The sequence below is a fragment of the Heterodontus francisci genome, chromosome 7, assembly GCF_036365525.1.
Source record: "Heterodontus francisci isolate sHetFra1 chromosome 7, sHetFra1.hap1, whole genome shotgun sequence".
In the NCBI taxonomy this organism is placed as follows: domain Eukaryota; kingdom Metazoa; phylum Chordata; class Chondrichthyes; order Heterodontiformes; family Heterodontidae; genus Heterodontus; species Heterodontus francisci.
The window spans coordinates 75178294-75196917 of record NC_090377.1 but is presented as its reverse complement, the minus strand read 5'-3'; the positions used below and the strand labels follow the sequence as shown (position 1 = coordinate 75196917).

Sequence of the window (18624 nt, the reverse complement as noted above, 5' to 3'; positions counted from 1 at the left end):
GTCACAGAGATAGGGAGGGGTGAGGCTACCAAGGAATTTGGATATGACAAAGAGACTCTTTACATTTAAAGCATTGGGAGTCAATATATGTCAACAAGAACTGAAGCGATGAGTGAGTAGAATTTGGCGCAGAATAGGATACGGGCAGCAGAGTTTTGGATGAGCTGAAGTTTACAGCGGGTGGAGAATGGAAGCCAAGCTCAGAGGGCCTTGGAATAGTTGAGTTTGGAGGTGTCAAAGGCATGGATAAAAACCAGGCAGGGGGCAGTTAAAATAAGGGGTGTCACTTATGCACTTTGATCCTGCTGTGTCCTGATCTTAAGCTGCAGATGGGTGGAATCAGGGACAAAGACATGCGATATAACTTAGGTGGATATAGCTGGTCTTTGTGATGGACTGAAAAATGGGTCAGAAGCTCAGCTCTGGGTCAAGTAGAACTCCAAAGCTGCAGTCTGGTTCAACCCAAGATAGTGGCTGGGGATAAGGATGGAATCAATGGCAGGGGTATGGAGTTCATGGCGGGGTCGAAGACATGGCTTTGATCCTCTGATTGTTTAACTGGAGGAAAATTGTCGCTTATCCAGAAGTGAATCTTGGACAAGCAGTCTAATAACACAGGGACAATGGAGGGGTCATGAGAGGTGGTGGGGAGGAAGAGCTGGGTGCTGTCAGCATACATCGGGAAACTGCCTCCATTAACCCAATTTTAACTGCACCTGCCTGGTGAAATCCAGGCAGAGAGTAGTTAAGATAAGGGATGTCACTTACCCCCTTTGATCCTGCCGTGTCCTGATCTTAAGCTGCTCTTTTGAGCAGGCAAGCATGGCACTTACAGGAAGGAAGTGAGGTCCTACTTTAAATATGCGGATTGTGTCCGATGATTTCATCAGGATCTGATCAACTTTAGTTGAAGGTGAGTGGGGTAGCGGTGACGGCCCCCCACCATCAGGCAAATCTGCCAGATTGTCGGCAAGATGAGGCCCATAGGTAAGTTTAAAAGTTTTATTTTAGGTTTTCTTGTGGGTCAGGAGTGTTCCTCTGTGCCTCACAAGGAAGCATTGAGGCTTTCTTGCACCAGGCTATCATTCTCTTGGACTTTGCAAGAGGCTTCCCATCTATTCCTGATCTTTGACAAAGGGTTTCCCAATTAACCCTCCATCTCCCTCGCCTCCCCCAATTTATGACAGAGCCACTGACTGCTGGGGACCACTCCCACACCTTCCTGCTGCCAGTTGCCCACCTCCTCCTGCTGTCCCAGTAGTCTCGTTGGATGGGTGTCAGACAGGACTCTGAAGAAATTTATTGAACTGAGGACCTGCCATTAAGATTGGCAAGACCTCAGGGTCCCTTAACTTTCATGGGTTTGTTGCCCACTACTGGGCTCCCACACACCCTTCCTGCCACCACACTACCTCCCCCTCCCCCCAGAAAAATCGAGTCTCATGTCTTTGTTCATGTCACCTGGACCAACATGTAAATGAGGAAGAGGAGGGGGCCAAGATAGATCCTTGGGGGAATCCAGAGGTAATAGTGTAGAGATGGGAAGAGAAGCCATTGGTGGAGATGTTTTGGCAATGGTTTGATAAGTTGAAGAATTCTGGGCCATATCTACTTTGTCACTTCGTGCTTTATTGTGTGTTTTTTTTGTTTACAAAGGGGGATATTCCAAAAATTGTCTTAGGCACATATAAACTGAGCAGATGCATTAGTTTGAAAGTATATATAATTCGCTGTTATCTTGTACAAAGCCACAACCTGTCCCATACGAATCCATCCTATTCCTTTTTATTATATTGCAGAGCTTTAATTTATCTGATATACAAGCTGCAGTGATCCAAAGAAATCACTTTGCATCAACGATGAGTCTTTGATAGCTTACCCACTGAGCCATCAATAGGAGTAATGTTACTTACGTCCTCACCACATAATCTATTTTCTCTTCCAATCTTTCACATTCTCTCCAGTTACTTTTGCCTGGTCTTTAATTGGCCTGGTATCAGTCAATGAGCGGGTGCTGTGTGCGCATGCTCCAAGTTCCGGCTTTTGGTGCCCCTCCCCCGCTGGCCGGTCGGCGCGTGCAGTGTGAGAGTTGCTGCTGTTGCTCTAATTTTCTCACTTATCCCGTGTACAAGGATTAAGATTTTATCAGGTGAATACCGTACTGAGCTGCTTTCTTGCTCGCTGCACGTACGAACGTGACTGTCTCACGCAGAAGATGCTTGTTTTATTGAAAATGCTGTTAAGGCCTTCTGGTGTTGGTGACTAAGGCCTGCTTCCCCACGCGTCTTCAGAAAGCTTCTGATAAAAATAAGAGCAGTGTGAGGGGTGAGCGAACAGAGCCGCTCTCTTAAAAAGGGCATGACTGAACTCTACGAGTTGTCAGTTATGATCTAGTTAAAAATAGTGCCTTTTGGAGGCTGCTCAGTTTGGACAAGTAGAGAGCAATCTACAGATTTCTTATTTCATTGGCATATTGGTGATGAATTTACCAGGAGATTGTAGTATCTGGCCTTTAAACATTTATGGTACAGATGCTAATTTGACAGTTTGTGTTTCAGAACATGCCTCCAAAAAAGGGAGATGGTGAACCCAAGTTACCACCCATTATTGGACGATTTGGAACCTCGTTGAAGGTTGGCATTGTTGGATTGCCAAACGTAGGGTAAGATATTTAACTTTATATACCAGCTTATGCATTACATTAATGTAAGAAAAATTACTACAGACCTTTGTGTTATGCTACCAATAGTTTGAAATCAGGGCTCAGCCCTGCAGGATCCAGTCGTGGTGGCATACCAACTAACCAGAGGAGGAGGCTCTTTAAATATCCTCATGCTCAATGATGGAGGAGCCCAGCACGTCAGTGCAAAAGACAAGGCTGAAGCATTTACAACCATCTTCCATCAGAAATGCTGAGTGGACTATCCATCTTGGACTCCTCCTGAGGTCCCCAGCATCACAGATGCTAGTCTTCAGCCAATTCGATTCACTCCACATATCAAGAAATGGCTAAATGTACTGGATGTAGCAAATGCTATGGGTCCTGACAACATCCTGTTTGTTGTGCTGAAGATTTGTGCTCCAGGACTAGCTGCACCTATAATCAAGCTGTTTTAGTACAGCTACAACACTGGCATCGACTCGACAATGTGGAAAATTGCCCAAGTCCACAAAAAAAGGTTAAATCCAATGCGACCAGTTATTACTCTCAACACTTCATGTGATTAGGGCTGGCTTTGCATTGTCCTGCCTCAACAAAGAGCAGTAGTCTGCACGTTGGCTTGCACAATTATGGTTAACTTTTAATGTGAACAAGATGGAAGAGGTCTGCGATTAAGATGAAGAATTAAGTTTAGAAAGTTCCTAGATGGAAGTTGAAAATTGTATATTTACTCCTGTTCTCTAAATCAAACTGTTGACTCTTAAATGGGTATAAAATGTGCAGTCCAATTCAGAAATGTATGTACAGCCCAATTTGGTGTTACCTATTTAATCTTATTTTGATCTGCAATACAGTAGATGAAAAGGATAGTTATTACTTCATTTATACATTTATAACTAAAGTAAAACTGCAATGTTTTTAATGTTGCATTGTATGATATTGCCAATTCATTGGATGATGTTGGCAGTTTATTGTCCTTGTACTGTTTTAATGCCCATGATTCACTAGGATTGAAGGCAGAAAGAGGGAAATTTGGTGTGTGTCCCTTCTGCTTTTGAATCACACATTAATAGTGCAAATATGGCATAGTTAACAAATTTACAAGTGTTGTCAATGTTGTGTGTAGTGCCTGTCATTCATTTAACATTATAACTTGTAACCTCACCAGTGAGAGAATGCCCTACCTTAGAAATGTATGAGTGTAATTTTTTTTTAAATGTGAATTTTGAAATCAAAACACAGTCTCCAAGGGAAACAGGTTGAGGTGGCATGGGAGGAGCAAGTAAGAATGGATGGCGAGTTTTGGGTGAATTAGGATATGTAAAGGGGTTTGGTGGGTAATTTAAAGTGGTAGAGGTGGTGATGGGTGTGAGTGTATTGTTGGAAGGAGAATGGATAGTGGAGGTGATGGGTGAAGTGGGAATGAATGGGAAGGGAACTGCTGAGTGCCACAATTTCTCTGCAGTACCCACCTCATACCCACTTCAAATACAACCTGCAGGAAAGAGGTAAAAGACAGAAGTGGAAGATGACTGAGGGAAGAACAAAAAAAAGTTAAGGGGAGCGAGGCAGCTAGAAGAGGTGCTATTTTCTGCCTCACTTGTGTAATGCTGCAGTATATCAATTAATATATTTGGGGTGGAAAAACTGTCCAGAATTTTTGCAGTTGCTGTCTACTCAAATCAAGTTTGGCCACTTGAGTGAGGTATTATACAACAGTTTGAATCAGTGGCTTCAGGTGCAAAGTACATGTATTTCTTTTGATTAGGAGCAAATGTAACAAAGTTGATTTTGTGGAATACTTTTTCATAGTGGATACCTATAAAGTCACTTGTTTACCAATTTTTTCAATAACTTTTTAATTTGCTTCTCGCACAGAATGCTCTGATGTGTATTTCTTTGGAGGCAATTATAAAAATACTCTCATCCCTTTCTTCTTTATAACATAGCATATCTTATTTTAGAAAAATGCCCTCTTATACAACTTATTCCAATTCCCTTGGAAACTGATCTTTGCATTTCTGCTTCCCACCTCAGTCACGATGTATGCTATGCTGACTACCTGTGCAGGTCCTGGAGTAGTTAGTTATACTTGATTGGAGACTTCACTTTAGACTGACCTGGATTATGATCTGGTGCTGTTTATTCTTGGGAGATAAAAATGGTACTAGCTGAATACAACATTGAGTTATCTGGGGGTGGGGAGCTTTGAATTGTTGCCAGGGTGGACTTTTGGGCATCCATGAAAGACAATGATACTGCTGGTGAGCTGTCCATATGAACATTCAGCTGAGTGATGAGGGAAGGGAAGGAAGGGCATCTTAGTGGTTATGGTACTGAATTAGCAGCTCAGAGGATGTAAATTCAAATCCCGTCATAAGTTGTGAAATTGAATTTAGTAAATCTGCCAGCTCCAGAAAATGGTCATGGAAGCTGGTTCACTAATACTCTCCCAGAAAAATAACCTGCTAGCCTTATCTGGTCTTGCCTCCACATGACTCCAGACCCACACTGCTTGATTGACACTTTATGCCTCCTGTTGTAATTAAGGATAAACAATAAATGCTGCCTTGCCAGAGGTGCCCACAGCCCAAGAACATTTTTTTTAAAACAGTAAGGAAAATAAATATTGGTCAACATGAGGTAAAAAAAATTGTATATGTTCTAAATTATATTAAACTTGAGGTATATTGGGGAAGAGTATCTTGTACAGAATATACAACCATCAAACACTTTAGTTCTGTTTTAATAGTTCTTGGTTTGTGTTCATGAACAGTTGAGGAATTCTTGATTTTAGTGTTTAAGTGACTGTTTGTTTAACTGTGATGAGATGCTGGAAATAACTAGCACCATAGAATGTAAAACCTAGTGTAGTGCTTCATTTGATGGGCCTCGTTACTGAGTGCAACTTTTGAGGTACTGAGTTGTACAGTTACAGTTTGATTTATGACCTGTGCACTTAGCTGATCTCTGATAGGATGGCAATAGGGATGTAACAATTTCCTCTGTGACCTTGGACCAGGGAGGGAGGAAAATTAGCTGTAGTTCTCACTGTTGATGGCTATCCAGTGGCCCCTGTTGGAACATGTATGTGTGTGCAGGCATTGCTGTAAGGATCTCTCTAGGAAGTGTTAGACTGTGCCTTTTTAAAACTTTATTCATGCCCCCACCCTCATCACTTAATTCAGAAGCTGTGGACACTGACTCAACTCATACATGAAGAATGACTACTAATGTGTGTTACTTCCATCACACTTTTAGATGCTGCATTGCCACCTGATGGTCTAAAAATTCATAAAGAAGCAATGAATCACAACTAAAAGATGGGGAGCATACTAAACAACAAATGATATATGGAAATTAAAACCACCAATCGTTAAATTAAAGAAAAAACGACAAAGCCAAGGTGGGGTTGGGGCGGCCGGGGGGGTGGGGGGGGGGTGCGTGATCAGTGGCTGCCAATTTTTAAAAAAGGCAAGCCAATCAAATCGCCCAGAAATTATCTGTTAAATTCCTGATCAATTACTCACATTTTAATTTTTTAAATTGAAGAATGTAATGTTTGTCTGATAGATAAGCACCGCACTATATATGCAGTTGCTAATGCTGCTTTACTGGCTACACTGTTATGCGTGTGGGGATGGCAGATGGGAGTGCAAATGACCACAGAAAGGATTTGGAAAGAAGTTAGAGGGAGGTGTTAACCTGTTAATTGTGTATCAATTGTTTGATTATATGCAGATGGAGGGTGTTAATTGGGGTCTTACTTGAGCATGTATAAGCAGACACTTACTGAGACTGGGGAAGGGTTTTGAGTGAGGAGCAACATGTTTGTAATCCTTTTACTCTGGACAATAAATGTGAAACTGAGTAAAGATAACAAACTTTCTGGAGTTTAACATGGTAGCAGAGGATGGTTGCCTAAAGCTGAAGGTTGGAAACCAGGAATTTTTTTTACATAGAAAACTAAAATCTCACGGGCAATTGAGGAAAATATGACAGAAAGCAAGTTTAAATTTTCAGGGTATGATTATCCTCTCATGTTATGTGAGTCTGAACCATATGACCAGTGGAAGAATGAAGTGGATATGTGGACATGGGTTACATCTCTACCAAAGAGGAAACAAGGTATGGCCTTGGCATTGTCACTTCCTACCAAAAGTAGAATCAGAAGTAAAGTGATTTGTGAACTGGATGTTCATCAGTTGGATACTGATGAAGGGTTGGATCTTCTGTTAGAATTCTTGGATGAAATTTGCAAGAAAAATGACCTATTGAATGCGTATGAGGCATGGTCAGACTTTGATAGATTTTAGAAAATAGATGGTTATTCAATGGAGGAATATATCACGGACTTCAACAGACTGTATAGAAGATTGAGGAAATTCAATTTGGAGATCCCTGGTTCAGTGCTAAATTGTGCCAGGATGTCGCATATGGACAGGCTCCTGGTTCTAACTGGAGTTCGATTCTTGGACAAAGACTCCCTGTTTGGATCAAATTTCCGCTGCCTTAAAGAAATTCCTGGGGAAATGGTCATTTCCTGCAGCCCTGGTACAATGGTTCTACGTTGACACAAAGAATGGAGGACTCAATGTTTACTAGATTTCAAAATGGTCCAGATACTGGAAGCAGGCATAAGTGCAACGGAAGAGTTGAAAACCGGAAGAATGAGCATGAAAGCACCTTTAATAGGTCTTACTATGACAGTGGAAGACAGAATTGGAACAGCAATCATAGGCAAATGAATCCCAGGAATGTCCAAGGAACAGTTAGTTAATAGGTGCTCCAGGTGTGACTCAAAAGTATCATTATGCAATGAGCTGCCCTAAGCAGACGGGCAGAGTCCTTGGAATAACACACGACACAGAGAATTCTGAGGCAGAAGAGGAAGATACTGATGAATCTGAACAAAATGTACTAGTCACAAAGAGTTTTAGTAATGTGATGAAGGTGTTAGTTATGGATTTGTTCAACTGCTGTTTTGGATAGTGCTTGCATGTCGACAGGATGTGGAACTGATTGGTTCCAATGTTATCTGGATTCACTTAGTAGTGAGGATCGATGCAAGGTTAAGGAGTATAAAATTACTAGCATTAGGTTTGGTGATGACAACACACTGAAGTCACTGAAGAGAGCAGTAATTCCATGTAAAATAGCTGGAGTAAGGCACTTTATCAGTACTGAAGTAGTCTCTGGTGAAATACCTTTACTGTTGAGTAAGCCTTCAATGAAAAAGGCACAAATGAAACTTGATATGGAGCATGATAAGGTAATTGTTTTTGGAAAGTCAGTGAATTTGCAGTTTACCCAGTCAGGGCATTATCGTATACCCTTAACAAAATATGATGTTTCTAGTCAGAGTGTTAGAACATTATTAATGGCATCAGGTGTTAAGAATCAGAGATAAAAAGCAAATTGTTTTAAAGTTACACGGGCAATTTGCTCACCCTTCTTGTCAGAGATTAAAAACCCTTCTAAAGGATATAGGTGTGATTTGATGAAGAGTATATGAGTATAATAGAAGAGAGTAGTGAAAAGTGTGAAATCTGTAAAAAGTATCGGATGACACTATCCTGGCCAGTCTTCCATTGGCACGTGACTTTAATGAGGTAGTTGCCATGGATTTAAAGGTGTGAGGCAAAGACAAGAATATTTGCATTCTCCATTTTATAGACCTAGCAACTTGATTTAGTCTGTCTACAATAATAGCAAGGACAGAAGGGTGATTATAGACAAAATTGTGGAGAAATGAATACGGACTGTACTTGGGGCACCAGCTATGTTTCTGACCGATGATGGGGAATTTGCCAATGACGAGTTCAGGGACATGTGTAAAAACATGAACATTATGGTTATGAATACTGCAGCTGAAAGTCCTTTCAGCAATGGGCTCTGTGAAAGGAATCACAGTGGTTGATGAAATGCTGCATAAAATCTTAGCTGACCAGACAAACTGCAAGTTGACAACAGCCCTGGCGTGGGTGGTACATGTGAAGAATTTACTTCAGATGATTGGAGGATTATAGTCCCTATCAATCCCTATGGGCGGAATCCCAAATTGCCTTCTGTACTTTGCGACAGTCCTCCTGCTCTAGAAGGTACTACAATTAGTTCCTGCACATTTGAATGCCTTATATGCAGGAAGACTGGCTTTCATCAAGGCGGAGGTCTCTGAGAATACTCGGAGAGCTCTGAAGCCTCGTATAAGGCCATCTGAGATGGAGTTCAATTCAGGAGATTTGGTGAATTATAAAAGAGAGAGTCATGGGAAATGGAAGGACCCTGGTAAGGTAATCGATCGTGATGCTAAGACAGTAGTTATCGCACATTCCTCGCGATTGATCGGGGTTGATTACAAAATCTCAGAATCTCAGCGTTTGATAGAGGGAAGCGGTGCACCTTGTACCTCCAAATACTCTCATGTTTTGTGATGAAGGTCCTGAGAAACAGAATGAGGTAGATCAAGGGTTGGATAGTAATGCGAGTGATCATGATGCCCAGGAAAGAGCTATCACATCTAAAGGACTATTGCCCCGAGTAGGTACTCGAGTGATATATATTTCAGAGGGGTCTAAAAGATGGAGAGATGCAACAATTGTGGGACGTGCAGGAATCTTTGTAGGCAAGTTTAAGTATTGATTAAATGTTCAAGATGATGGCCAAGAAACAAGATCCATGGCCTGGCAGAATGGGATGAAAGAGGGGAGGGTAAGAAAGTGCAGTGCAAGTTCTAATGGTGGGTCTGGAACTGACTGTTGCGTAAGGAAGCAATCACTTACTGCAGAAAGAGCCTCCGATAATGTGCGAGAGAGATCTTCTAGCAGTAGTCCCGAAAGACATCAGAGTGCTAATAGAGGCTGTACTTTGAGCAGACCCCACAGGCTAGAGAGCATTCTCGGAATAGAACTAGAAGCAGAAGTCCTCATGACTGTGAAGTTTTAGTGGCTGCCAATAAACTTGAGGATAAACTAATAAGAGAAGTAAAAGTTGCAGAGAGTTTGGAGTTTATTCTGAGGTACCAGATTGGGGATAGCCAGCCTTGTCACATAGATGGTTTGTACTGAAAAAGTCCTTCCCGATGGAACTTACAAGGCTAAAGCGAGGCTATTTGCGAGGGGTTTTGAAGAGCAACTGGATGATACCTATTTTAGAGTAGACTCTCCTACAGCTGGAAAAGTAATTTGAAATTTTTTTTGGCTCTTTTGGCCACATATTCATGGGAGTGTAGATCCATTGACATAAAAGCTGCATTTCTGCAGGGTGATACTTTTCAGAGAGAAGTGTTTCTGAAACCACCCAAAGAGGCAGCAGATGCAGAAGGAAAACTATAGAAACTGAACAAATGCTGTGGTCTATGGCCGTAATGATGCTTCCAGGGTGTGGTATTGCTCGTTGAGATCTGTTTTGTTGAAAATTGGTCGTGTTCAACTAAAAGCAGATCTGGCAAAGTTTTATTGGTATCATAAAGAGAAACTTTCAGGCATCTTCCTGATGCACTTTGATGATTTCTTATGAGGTGGTACTGCAGATTTTGCGAAATATGTTAATAAGATTAGGGCAGAATTTAAGATTGAGAGTCAGGCTTGTGGGACCTTTAAATATATTGGTTTAGATATTAAGCAGAGTAGGTCTGGAATAACTTTAAATCAACAGTCCTATTTAGAGAGTGTTACTCCCATCCTGGTTAATCGTATTAGGTCATCACAGAAAGATGATATATCTAAATCAGAGACTGAGCAATTGCAAAGCTTGATTGGTCAATTAAACTGGTTGTGTTCGCAGACTAGGCCTGATGCTAGTTTTGATGTGTTGGAGTTAAGCATGATGTGAGCAAGAAAAAACTACGTATTGACCTTGCTGGATTGAAACAAATGCTGGAGAGAAAGGAAATCTCCAAACTTAAGTGGGTAGACGCAAGTAGTCAGCTATCTGATTGTTTCACAAAAATAAATCTTAGTAGAAAGGAATTGTTCGGGGTGCTCGAGGAGGGGTGTCTCACAATGTAATACTTTGCACCCAATATGAAATTTATTTTGAAATGTTTGAGCATATTAAGCCACATATTATAAAAGAATGGAATCTGTTAATTGTGTATCATTTGTTTGATTAAATGCAGGTGGGGGGTGTTAATTGGGGTCTTGAGCACTTAAAAGCAGACACTTACTGAGACTGGGGAAGGGTTTTGAGTGAGGAACGACATGTTTGTAATCCGTTTATTCTGTACAATAAATGTGAAACTGAGTAAAGATAGGTTCCAGCATTATCCTTTCATAACCAGCTTTCTGTCGTTTAACAGGAGGTGCTCGGGCATTGAATGTGTTTTGATAAGTTCCTGTAAAATTTGAGATAATTAGGATTTTTTTGTTTAATGGATGTGATGCCTTACACATTTCAGTAAAAATATTAAATTCATGGCCATGACTATTGATATTACATAGAAGTTTACGCCAAAAAGGAGACTATTCAACCCATCATGCTTTTGACGGTTCTTTGCTACAGCAATCCAATATTAAATCTCTCCCTATAGCCTTGTATCTTCCTCTGCTTCAAATATTTAGCCAATTTCCCCTTAAAGGGTCCAGTGGTCTGTGCCTCAACCATTCCCTATGGTGCAAAACATTAAATGAGGATCTGTGGTAGCACTTTCATCTCGGAAGGTTGTTGGTTCAAGACCCACTCCGGAGACTTGAGCACAAAATCTAGGCCGACACTCCAGTGCAGCACTGAGGGAGTTCAGTACTGTCAGAGATGCCGTCTTTTGACTGGAACCTTTAAACTGAAGGCCTGCCTGCCATCAGATGAGCGTAAAAGATCCCATGGCAACATTTTGAAGAGTTGGGAAGGTCTCCCTTGTGTCCTGGCTAACATTTATCCCTCAACCAGCATCACTAAAGCAAATTATCTGGATTATCACATTGCTGCTTGTGGGGCCTTGGTGTATGCAAATTGGCTGCGAATGGCACTATATAAATGTAATTCAGTGACCTGCTGTGTAAAGAAATTTCTCCTAACCCATCTCTTCACTCTTAATTTAAATTGATGAACCGTCATCACTGACTCCCCAACAACAGAAAATAGGCTTTCCTTATTTACTCCATGAAGACCCTTCACAATTTCACCAAAACCTCTATTAAATGTACTCTTGGCCATTGTTCCAATGGAAATAGTCCAAGAACCTCAGGTCTCTTGTTAGTTTCCCAGCCCTGGTGTCATCCTGGTGAATCTGCATCATTTGTATAAATTTTATCATTACTTTACCCTGTTTATAAAACCTAATTATATTGATGATTTTAATGGTTTTATCTAACCGTTTGAGGGAATTTTGCATTTAAGTCCCTAAGTGCTCTATTTGCTCCTTCAGTGCCTTTCCATTGAATGCTTGTTTTATTTACCCTATGTGCTCAAAGCCGAGGATACACACCAAGAGGTATCCGGTTGGAGGCAGGTATATAATAAGTAACACAGGGAAAGTTGGGGAATTTGCAGGATTTAGCGGCATCAGGAATTTACCCTGGTGTTTGGAGGTCTTTGTTTTCAGCATCAATGGTTGCCTGATTCAACAGCATGTGGGGGGTCTAGCATTTGGATGCGTTGATGAGAGGTTTTAGTAGAATACAAAGCAAAGCACAGCCAAACTAAACCCAACAATTGAAGCTGGGAAACTGCCAAAGGCAGCACGTGTAGGGGCAGAACAATGCTGGCCCTGACTGGCTTGGAGATCCAGAGGAATACAGTGGGGGGACTGACCACATTCAGCATGGGGTCTGTGCATGGGAATGGGAACAAAATTTGGCTGACATGCACTCAGTAGCAAGGAGGAGAACCGGCCTTCCCACTGCCAACTTCAACTCATCTAGGCATGAATCTTACCACTGCCGGACTCACCTTCAACTTAGCAACTTCAGCTGATGTTAATCGCTCCATCATTGGCAGCAATTTCTTCAGCTGTCTGGGCCCTAAGCTCTGGAGTTCACTCCTGAAAACTCTTTTATCCTTTTAAGACCCTTCTTTAAAACTTGGCTTTTTGATCAAGCAGCTGGTCATCTGCCTTATGTGGCTCAGTGCCAAATTTTGTCTCATAATGCTCTTGCAAAGCACCTTAATGTTTTACTATATTAAAGGTGCTATATAAATAGTTGTTGCGGCTGCCACAGCAGCAGGAAGAGTTATGTGTGCTTTCCCTCTGATGGCCCTGAACTTCTCTTCCGTGGGTTGAGAGGAGGCAGGGAATAAGGAAAGAGTTACCAAAAAGTGTTCCTTGAGGAATTAATATGAAGGCACAACAGCTGTGATCATTGGAGATAAATGGAGATCAAGCCTGGAAAGGCAGAGAACAGCTGTAGAGGAGCAGGAAAGGCTCACTGGGAGGGCAATTGTGGCCAAAAAATCAATCCGCTAAACCTGACGATTCGAGTTCTTTTTGCCCTCAGTCTGGTTCAGTAAATATACCGAGTCGGATGAGTAGGTAAAATCAATTACTTTATTTGCGCAGTCGCCGGTGGACTTACTCTGATACAGCGGCACCAACTCCAACGGAGTCGGTCGAGTCCACCAGAGTAAGTGCCCCTCCCGAATACAGTTACTACCGTATATACATTATGATTCGTGCTATACCCCTTTGGTTAACCAATCATTGAGGTTAACAGTACAGGTTAGCAGCACATTAGCAGCCCATTACGTTCTTAATATCGTTGCACAATCGACCTTCGCCTAGTCTATTCTAAAGCCTATTTCCAATAAGGACTGCAGTTAACTCGGGCATGACTACACAGATACAGATGCTAAATTCTGCTGATCTAGTTCTTTATCCAATAAAAGCAAGCTTTTATTCCTAACTTGGCTAAATTTCCCATCAAGCATAGTGCCATGACTTTCTGCTCACTTCCACAAACCCACAACTGTTAGAATCTCTAACTTCAGCGAAGTTGGAGTTCAGGATCAATCAATACTGTGGGGCTGTCACATAATGTTAGTTGCTGTTTATGCCATTGATTTAGTTGTGTAATGTTATGTTTAAAGTGCATTCTACATATACAGTACTGTTGTCGGTGATTAATACAGATTGTCCGTGGCCATGGCGTGCGGTAAGTGCATTGTAGAGAGGAAGGAGCAGCGGAACCCTAGGGTAATAAGACTATTACAGAGGGGAAGCCTTGAGAAAAAGATGCCCCGAACACGTAAAAAGCCATGAACGGCTCCTCGGCCACAACTTCAAAACGCCCGCGGGAGATGTGAGCCTCGTAGCGCAACTGCAACGCAATGTCGGTGAATTCCTGCTGGTACTGGCGCCCGAGGCTGTCGCTCACCTCCCGGAGGACGCGGATGAGCTTTCCTGGCGTCGATGGTGGGAGCTGATGAAATGGTTTATTACCTGCACCCCCTTTTCCCCCCCCCTTTGTTTCCCCTCCCCTTCCCCTTCCCAGCTCCACTCTCCCTGCTCATCCCCCCGCAGCCCCCTCCCCAACCCCTCCCCCCTTCGCAACCCCTTCCCAGCTCCCGCCTTGCACCATCTTCTCCCAGCTCCCCCTCGCACCCCCTCCTCCCACCGTCTTCCTTCTACCCCTGTGTAGGGGCCCTAACAACCCCACTGCCTTGTGGGCGTCTCGGGAGAGACCAAGGTGAAGGGAGTAAACCCTAACAGAAAATCCGGAACGGAACCCCGTAGGCGGTCATCTGTCACCTTTGGCATGTTTCCGGCAGTTCCTGCAGCCATACCGTTGCCAAACGTCATGCTCTGCACTCCTTTGGACCCCACCAGAAAGGCTGAGAGGGGGGTTTTGACGCTTGGGCAACTCTCAACCTCCATACATTCGCCCAGGCATGCACCATGGAGAGGTCATTCCATAGTCGCCTCACATCGACCGAAACAACACGGAAAGCAGCAGTTACGTGTTATAAGTCCAGCTCAATTGGCGAAGAGATTAGACGCCACGGGTTGCCTTTGTCAGTGGGAGAGGTCATCGCACCTCACTGGGTAGCTACCGCCTGCCTCAAACCGGGCAGCCCCCGGTCAATAAGGTTCTGTCCCGCCACAGTCCACCTGCTTCAATGGGTGCTTGGAGCTCAGGGTCATTGCCTGAAAAGTGGACTGCAACACCGCACCAAGCAGCACGGAAAAAGGAAAGACGGTACCAGCCCTTTGTTTTGCAAGCTGGAACGTCAGAACTATGTGTCCTGGCCTGTCGGAAGACCTTACGCAAATCAACGATTCTCGGAAGACTGCCATCATTAACAACGAGCTCAGTAGACTCAATGTAGACATTGCAGCACTTCACGAGACACGCCTCCCTGTGAGTGGATCTCTAACAGAGCAAGACTACACCACCTTCTGGCAGTGTAGGGATCCTGAAGAACCAAGACAGCATGGAGTGGGCTTCGCCATCAGAAATTCCTTGCTCAGCATGATAGAGCCTCCCTCAAATGGCTCGGAACGCATACTGTCCATCCGACTGCTCACCGCCTCTGGTCCAGTACACCTACTCAGCATTTATGCTCCAACACTCTGTTCCCCGCCTGAAGCTAAAGACCAGTTCTACGAGGAACTCCATAACATCATTAGTAGCCTCCCCAATACCAAACACCTGTTCCTGCCGGGGTACTTTAATGCCAGGGTTGGGGCCGACCATGACTCCTGGCCCTCCTGCCTCGGGCGCTATGGTGTTGGAAGGATGAATGAGAATGGACAGAGTCTGCTTGAGTTGTGTACCTATCATAACCTCTGCATCACCAACTCGTTCTTGCACACTAAACCCTCTCACCAGGTTTCATGGAGGCACCCAAGATCACTTCGTTGGCACCAGCTGGACCTCATCGTCACAAGGCGAGCCTCCTTAAACAGTATTCGAGTCACACGCAGCTTCCACAGTGCGGACTGCGACACCGACCACTCCCTGGTGTGCAGCAAGGTTAGACTCAAACCAAAGAAGCTGCATCACTCCAAGCAGAAGGAACACCCGCGCATCAACACGAGCAGAATTTCTTATCCACAGCTGTTACAAAAATTTCTAAATTCACTTGAAAAAGCTCTTCAAAACACTCCCACAGGGGATGCTGAGACCAAGCGGACCCACATCAGAGACGCCATCTATGAGTCAGCTTTGACCACCTATGGCAAACGTGCGAAGAGAAATGCAGACTGGTTTCAATCTCATTTTTGAAGAGCTGGAACCTGTCATAGCTGCTAAGCGCATTGCACTGTTGAACTACAAGAACGCCCCCAGCGAGTTAATATCCGTAGCACTTAAAGCAGCCAGAAGCACTGCACAAAGAACAGCCAGGCGCTCCGCAAATGTCTACAGGCAACACCTATGCAGTCATATTCAGCTGGCCTCGGACACCGGAAACATCAGAGGAATGTATGATGGCATTAAGAGAGCTTTTGGGCCAACCATCAAGATGATTGTGTCCCCTGATTTAGATTGGAGGGGGACAATCACTGACCAACTCAAGCAAATGGACCGCTGGGTTGAGCACTACCTAGAACTGTACTCCAGGGAAAATGTTATCACTGAGACCGCCCTCAATGCAGCCCAGCCTCTACCAGTCATGGATGAGCTGGACGTACAGCCAACAAAATCGGAACTCAGTGATGCCATTGATTTTCTAGCCAGCGGAAAAGCCCCTGGGAAGGACGGCATTACCCCTGAAATAATCAAGAGTGCTAAGCCTGCTATACTCTCAGCACTCCATGAACTGCTTTGCCTGTGCTGGGACGAGGGAGCAGTACCTCAGGACATGCATGATGCCAATATCATCACCTTCTACGAAAACAAAGGTGACCGCGGTGACTGCAACAACTACCGTGGAATCACCCTGCTCAGCATAGTGGGGAAAGTCTTTGCTCGAGTCGCTTTAAACAGGCTCCAGAAGCTGGCCGAGCGCGTATACCCTGAGGCACAGTGTGACTTTTGTGCAGAGCGATCGACCATTGACATGCTGTTGTCCCTTCGTCAGATACAGGAGAAATGCCGCGAACAACAGATGCCCCTCTACGTTGCTTTCATTGATCTCACCAAAGCCTTTTGACCTCGTCAGCAGATGTGGTCTCTTCAGACTACTAGAAAAGATCAGATGTCCACCAAAGCTGCTAAGTATCATCACCTCATTCCATGACAATATGAAAGGCACAATTCAGCATAGCGGCACCTCATCAGACCCCTTTCCTATCCTGAGTGGCGTGAAACAGGGCTGTGTTCTCGCACCCACACTGTTTGGGATTTTTTTCTCCCTGCTGCTCTCTCATGCGTTCAAGTCTTCAGAAGAAGGAATTTTCCTCCACACAAGATCAGGGGGCAGGTTGTTCAGCCTTGCCCGTCGAAGAGCGAAGACCAAAGTATGGAAAGTCCTCATCAGGGAACTCCTCTTTGCTGACGATGCTGCTTTAACATCTCACACTGAAGAGTGTCGGCAGAGTCTCATCGACAGGTTTGCGGTTGCCTGCAACGAATTTAGCCTAACCATCAGCCTCAAGAAAACTAACATCATGGGACAGGACGTCAGAAATGCTCCATCCATCAATATTGGCGACCACACTCTGGAAGTGGTTCAAAAGTTCACCTACCTAGGCTCAACTATCACCAGTAACCTGTCTCTCGATGCAGAAATCAACAAGCGCGTGGGAAAGGCTTCCACTGCTATGTCCAGACTGGCCAAGAGAGTGTGGGAAAATGGCGCACTGACATGGAACACAAAAGTCCGAGTGTATCAAGCCTGTGTCCTCAGTACCTTGGTCTACGGCAGCGAGGCCTGGACAACGTATGTCAGCCAAGAGCAACGTCTCAATTCATTCCATCTTCGCTGCCTCCGGAGAATCCTTGATATCAGGTGGCAGGACCGTATCTCCAACACAGCAGTCCTCGAGGCGGCCAACATCCCCAACTTATACACACTACTGAGTCAACGGCGCTTGAGATGGCTTGGCCATGTGAGCCGCATGGAAGATGGCAGGATCCCCAAAGACACATTGTACAGCGAGCTCGCCACTGGTATCAGACCCACCGGCCGTCCATGTCTCCGCTTTAAAGACGTCTGCAAAGGCGACATGAAATCCTGTGACATTGATCACAAGTCGTGGGAGTCAGTTGCCAGCGATCGCCAGAGCTGGCCGGCAGCCATGAAGGCGGGGCTAAAGTGTGGTGAGTCGAAGAGACTTAGCAGTTGGCAGAAGCGCAAGGGGAGAGCCAACTGTGTAACAGCCCCGACAAACAATTTCTTCTGCAGCACCTGTGGAAGAGCCTGTCACTCTAATATTGGTCTTTATAGCCACTCCAGGCGCTGCTCCACAAACCACTGACCCCTCCAGGCGCTTACCCATTGTCTCTCGAGATGAAGAGGCCAAAGAAGACATATGCAGTACTGTTGGAATCTTGAGACCACTGAACGTTTTTACCATATAATAGATTAATAGCAAAATGTACGCCAGTTTTAGAACCTGAATAATTTGGAGCATAGAATTTTCTCTCCAGTACTGGCTGATCAGCTGGTAGTCACAAAACTAAAGTACTACAGAATCTCCACTGGCAGTAATGTAATTACAGTGTGGCAAGTTTTATATGAACAATTTCCATTAGAAACATGCGGATATAGAAATTTATAATGGGTAAAATCTCAAGGACAAAGCATGTGTTATGATCGGTAGGTCTTTTTTCGGGCAGAATGTGGTGTGCCTTTAAGACTGGGAAAAGGAGCTTTACTACTTTCCGGCAGCAGGGTCCAGAAGCTGAGTCAAAGATTGCATTTCCGTTGCCCTGGGATACAGCCATTCGGACTGAGTATTGAGAGATACGTTTGTTACAGTTTACTTTTGAACTGGCTTATAGTGCAAACAGCCTGTGCAAACAGAGGACAGACTGACAGCTGCGTGTTAGCACCTGAAAGGAGAGCTGTCAGACCATTTAAACTGAAGGAAGAGAATTTAGTCTGTTTATTATTCTCTCACAATTCTAAAATGTAAAGCCAAA

The 18624-nt window shown here is 44.0% G+C and overlaps 1 protein-coding gene across 1 annotated transcript in view; it reads left to right on the top strand.

Annotated features, from left to right (window-relative positions):
* The first annotated feature begins 2050 nt into the window (after positions 1-2050).
* ola1 (Obg-like ATPase 1) overlaps positions 2051-18624 on the top strand; it is a 246597-nt gene continuing 230023 nt past the window's right edge. Inside the window, exons 1-2 of the mRNA XM_068035439.1 lie at positions 2051-2149; positions 2559-2662. Coding sequence (XP_067891540.1) covers positions 2562-2662 — 101 coding nt within the window. The 5' untranslated portion in view covers positions 2051-2149; positions 2559-2561. The remainder of the gene's footprint in view (positions 2150-2558; positions 2663-18624) is intronic.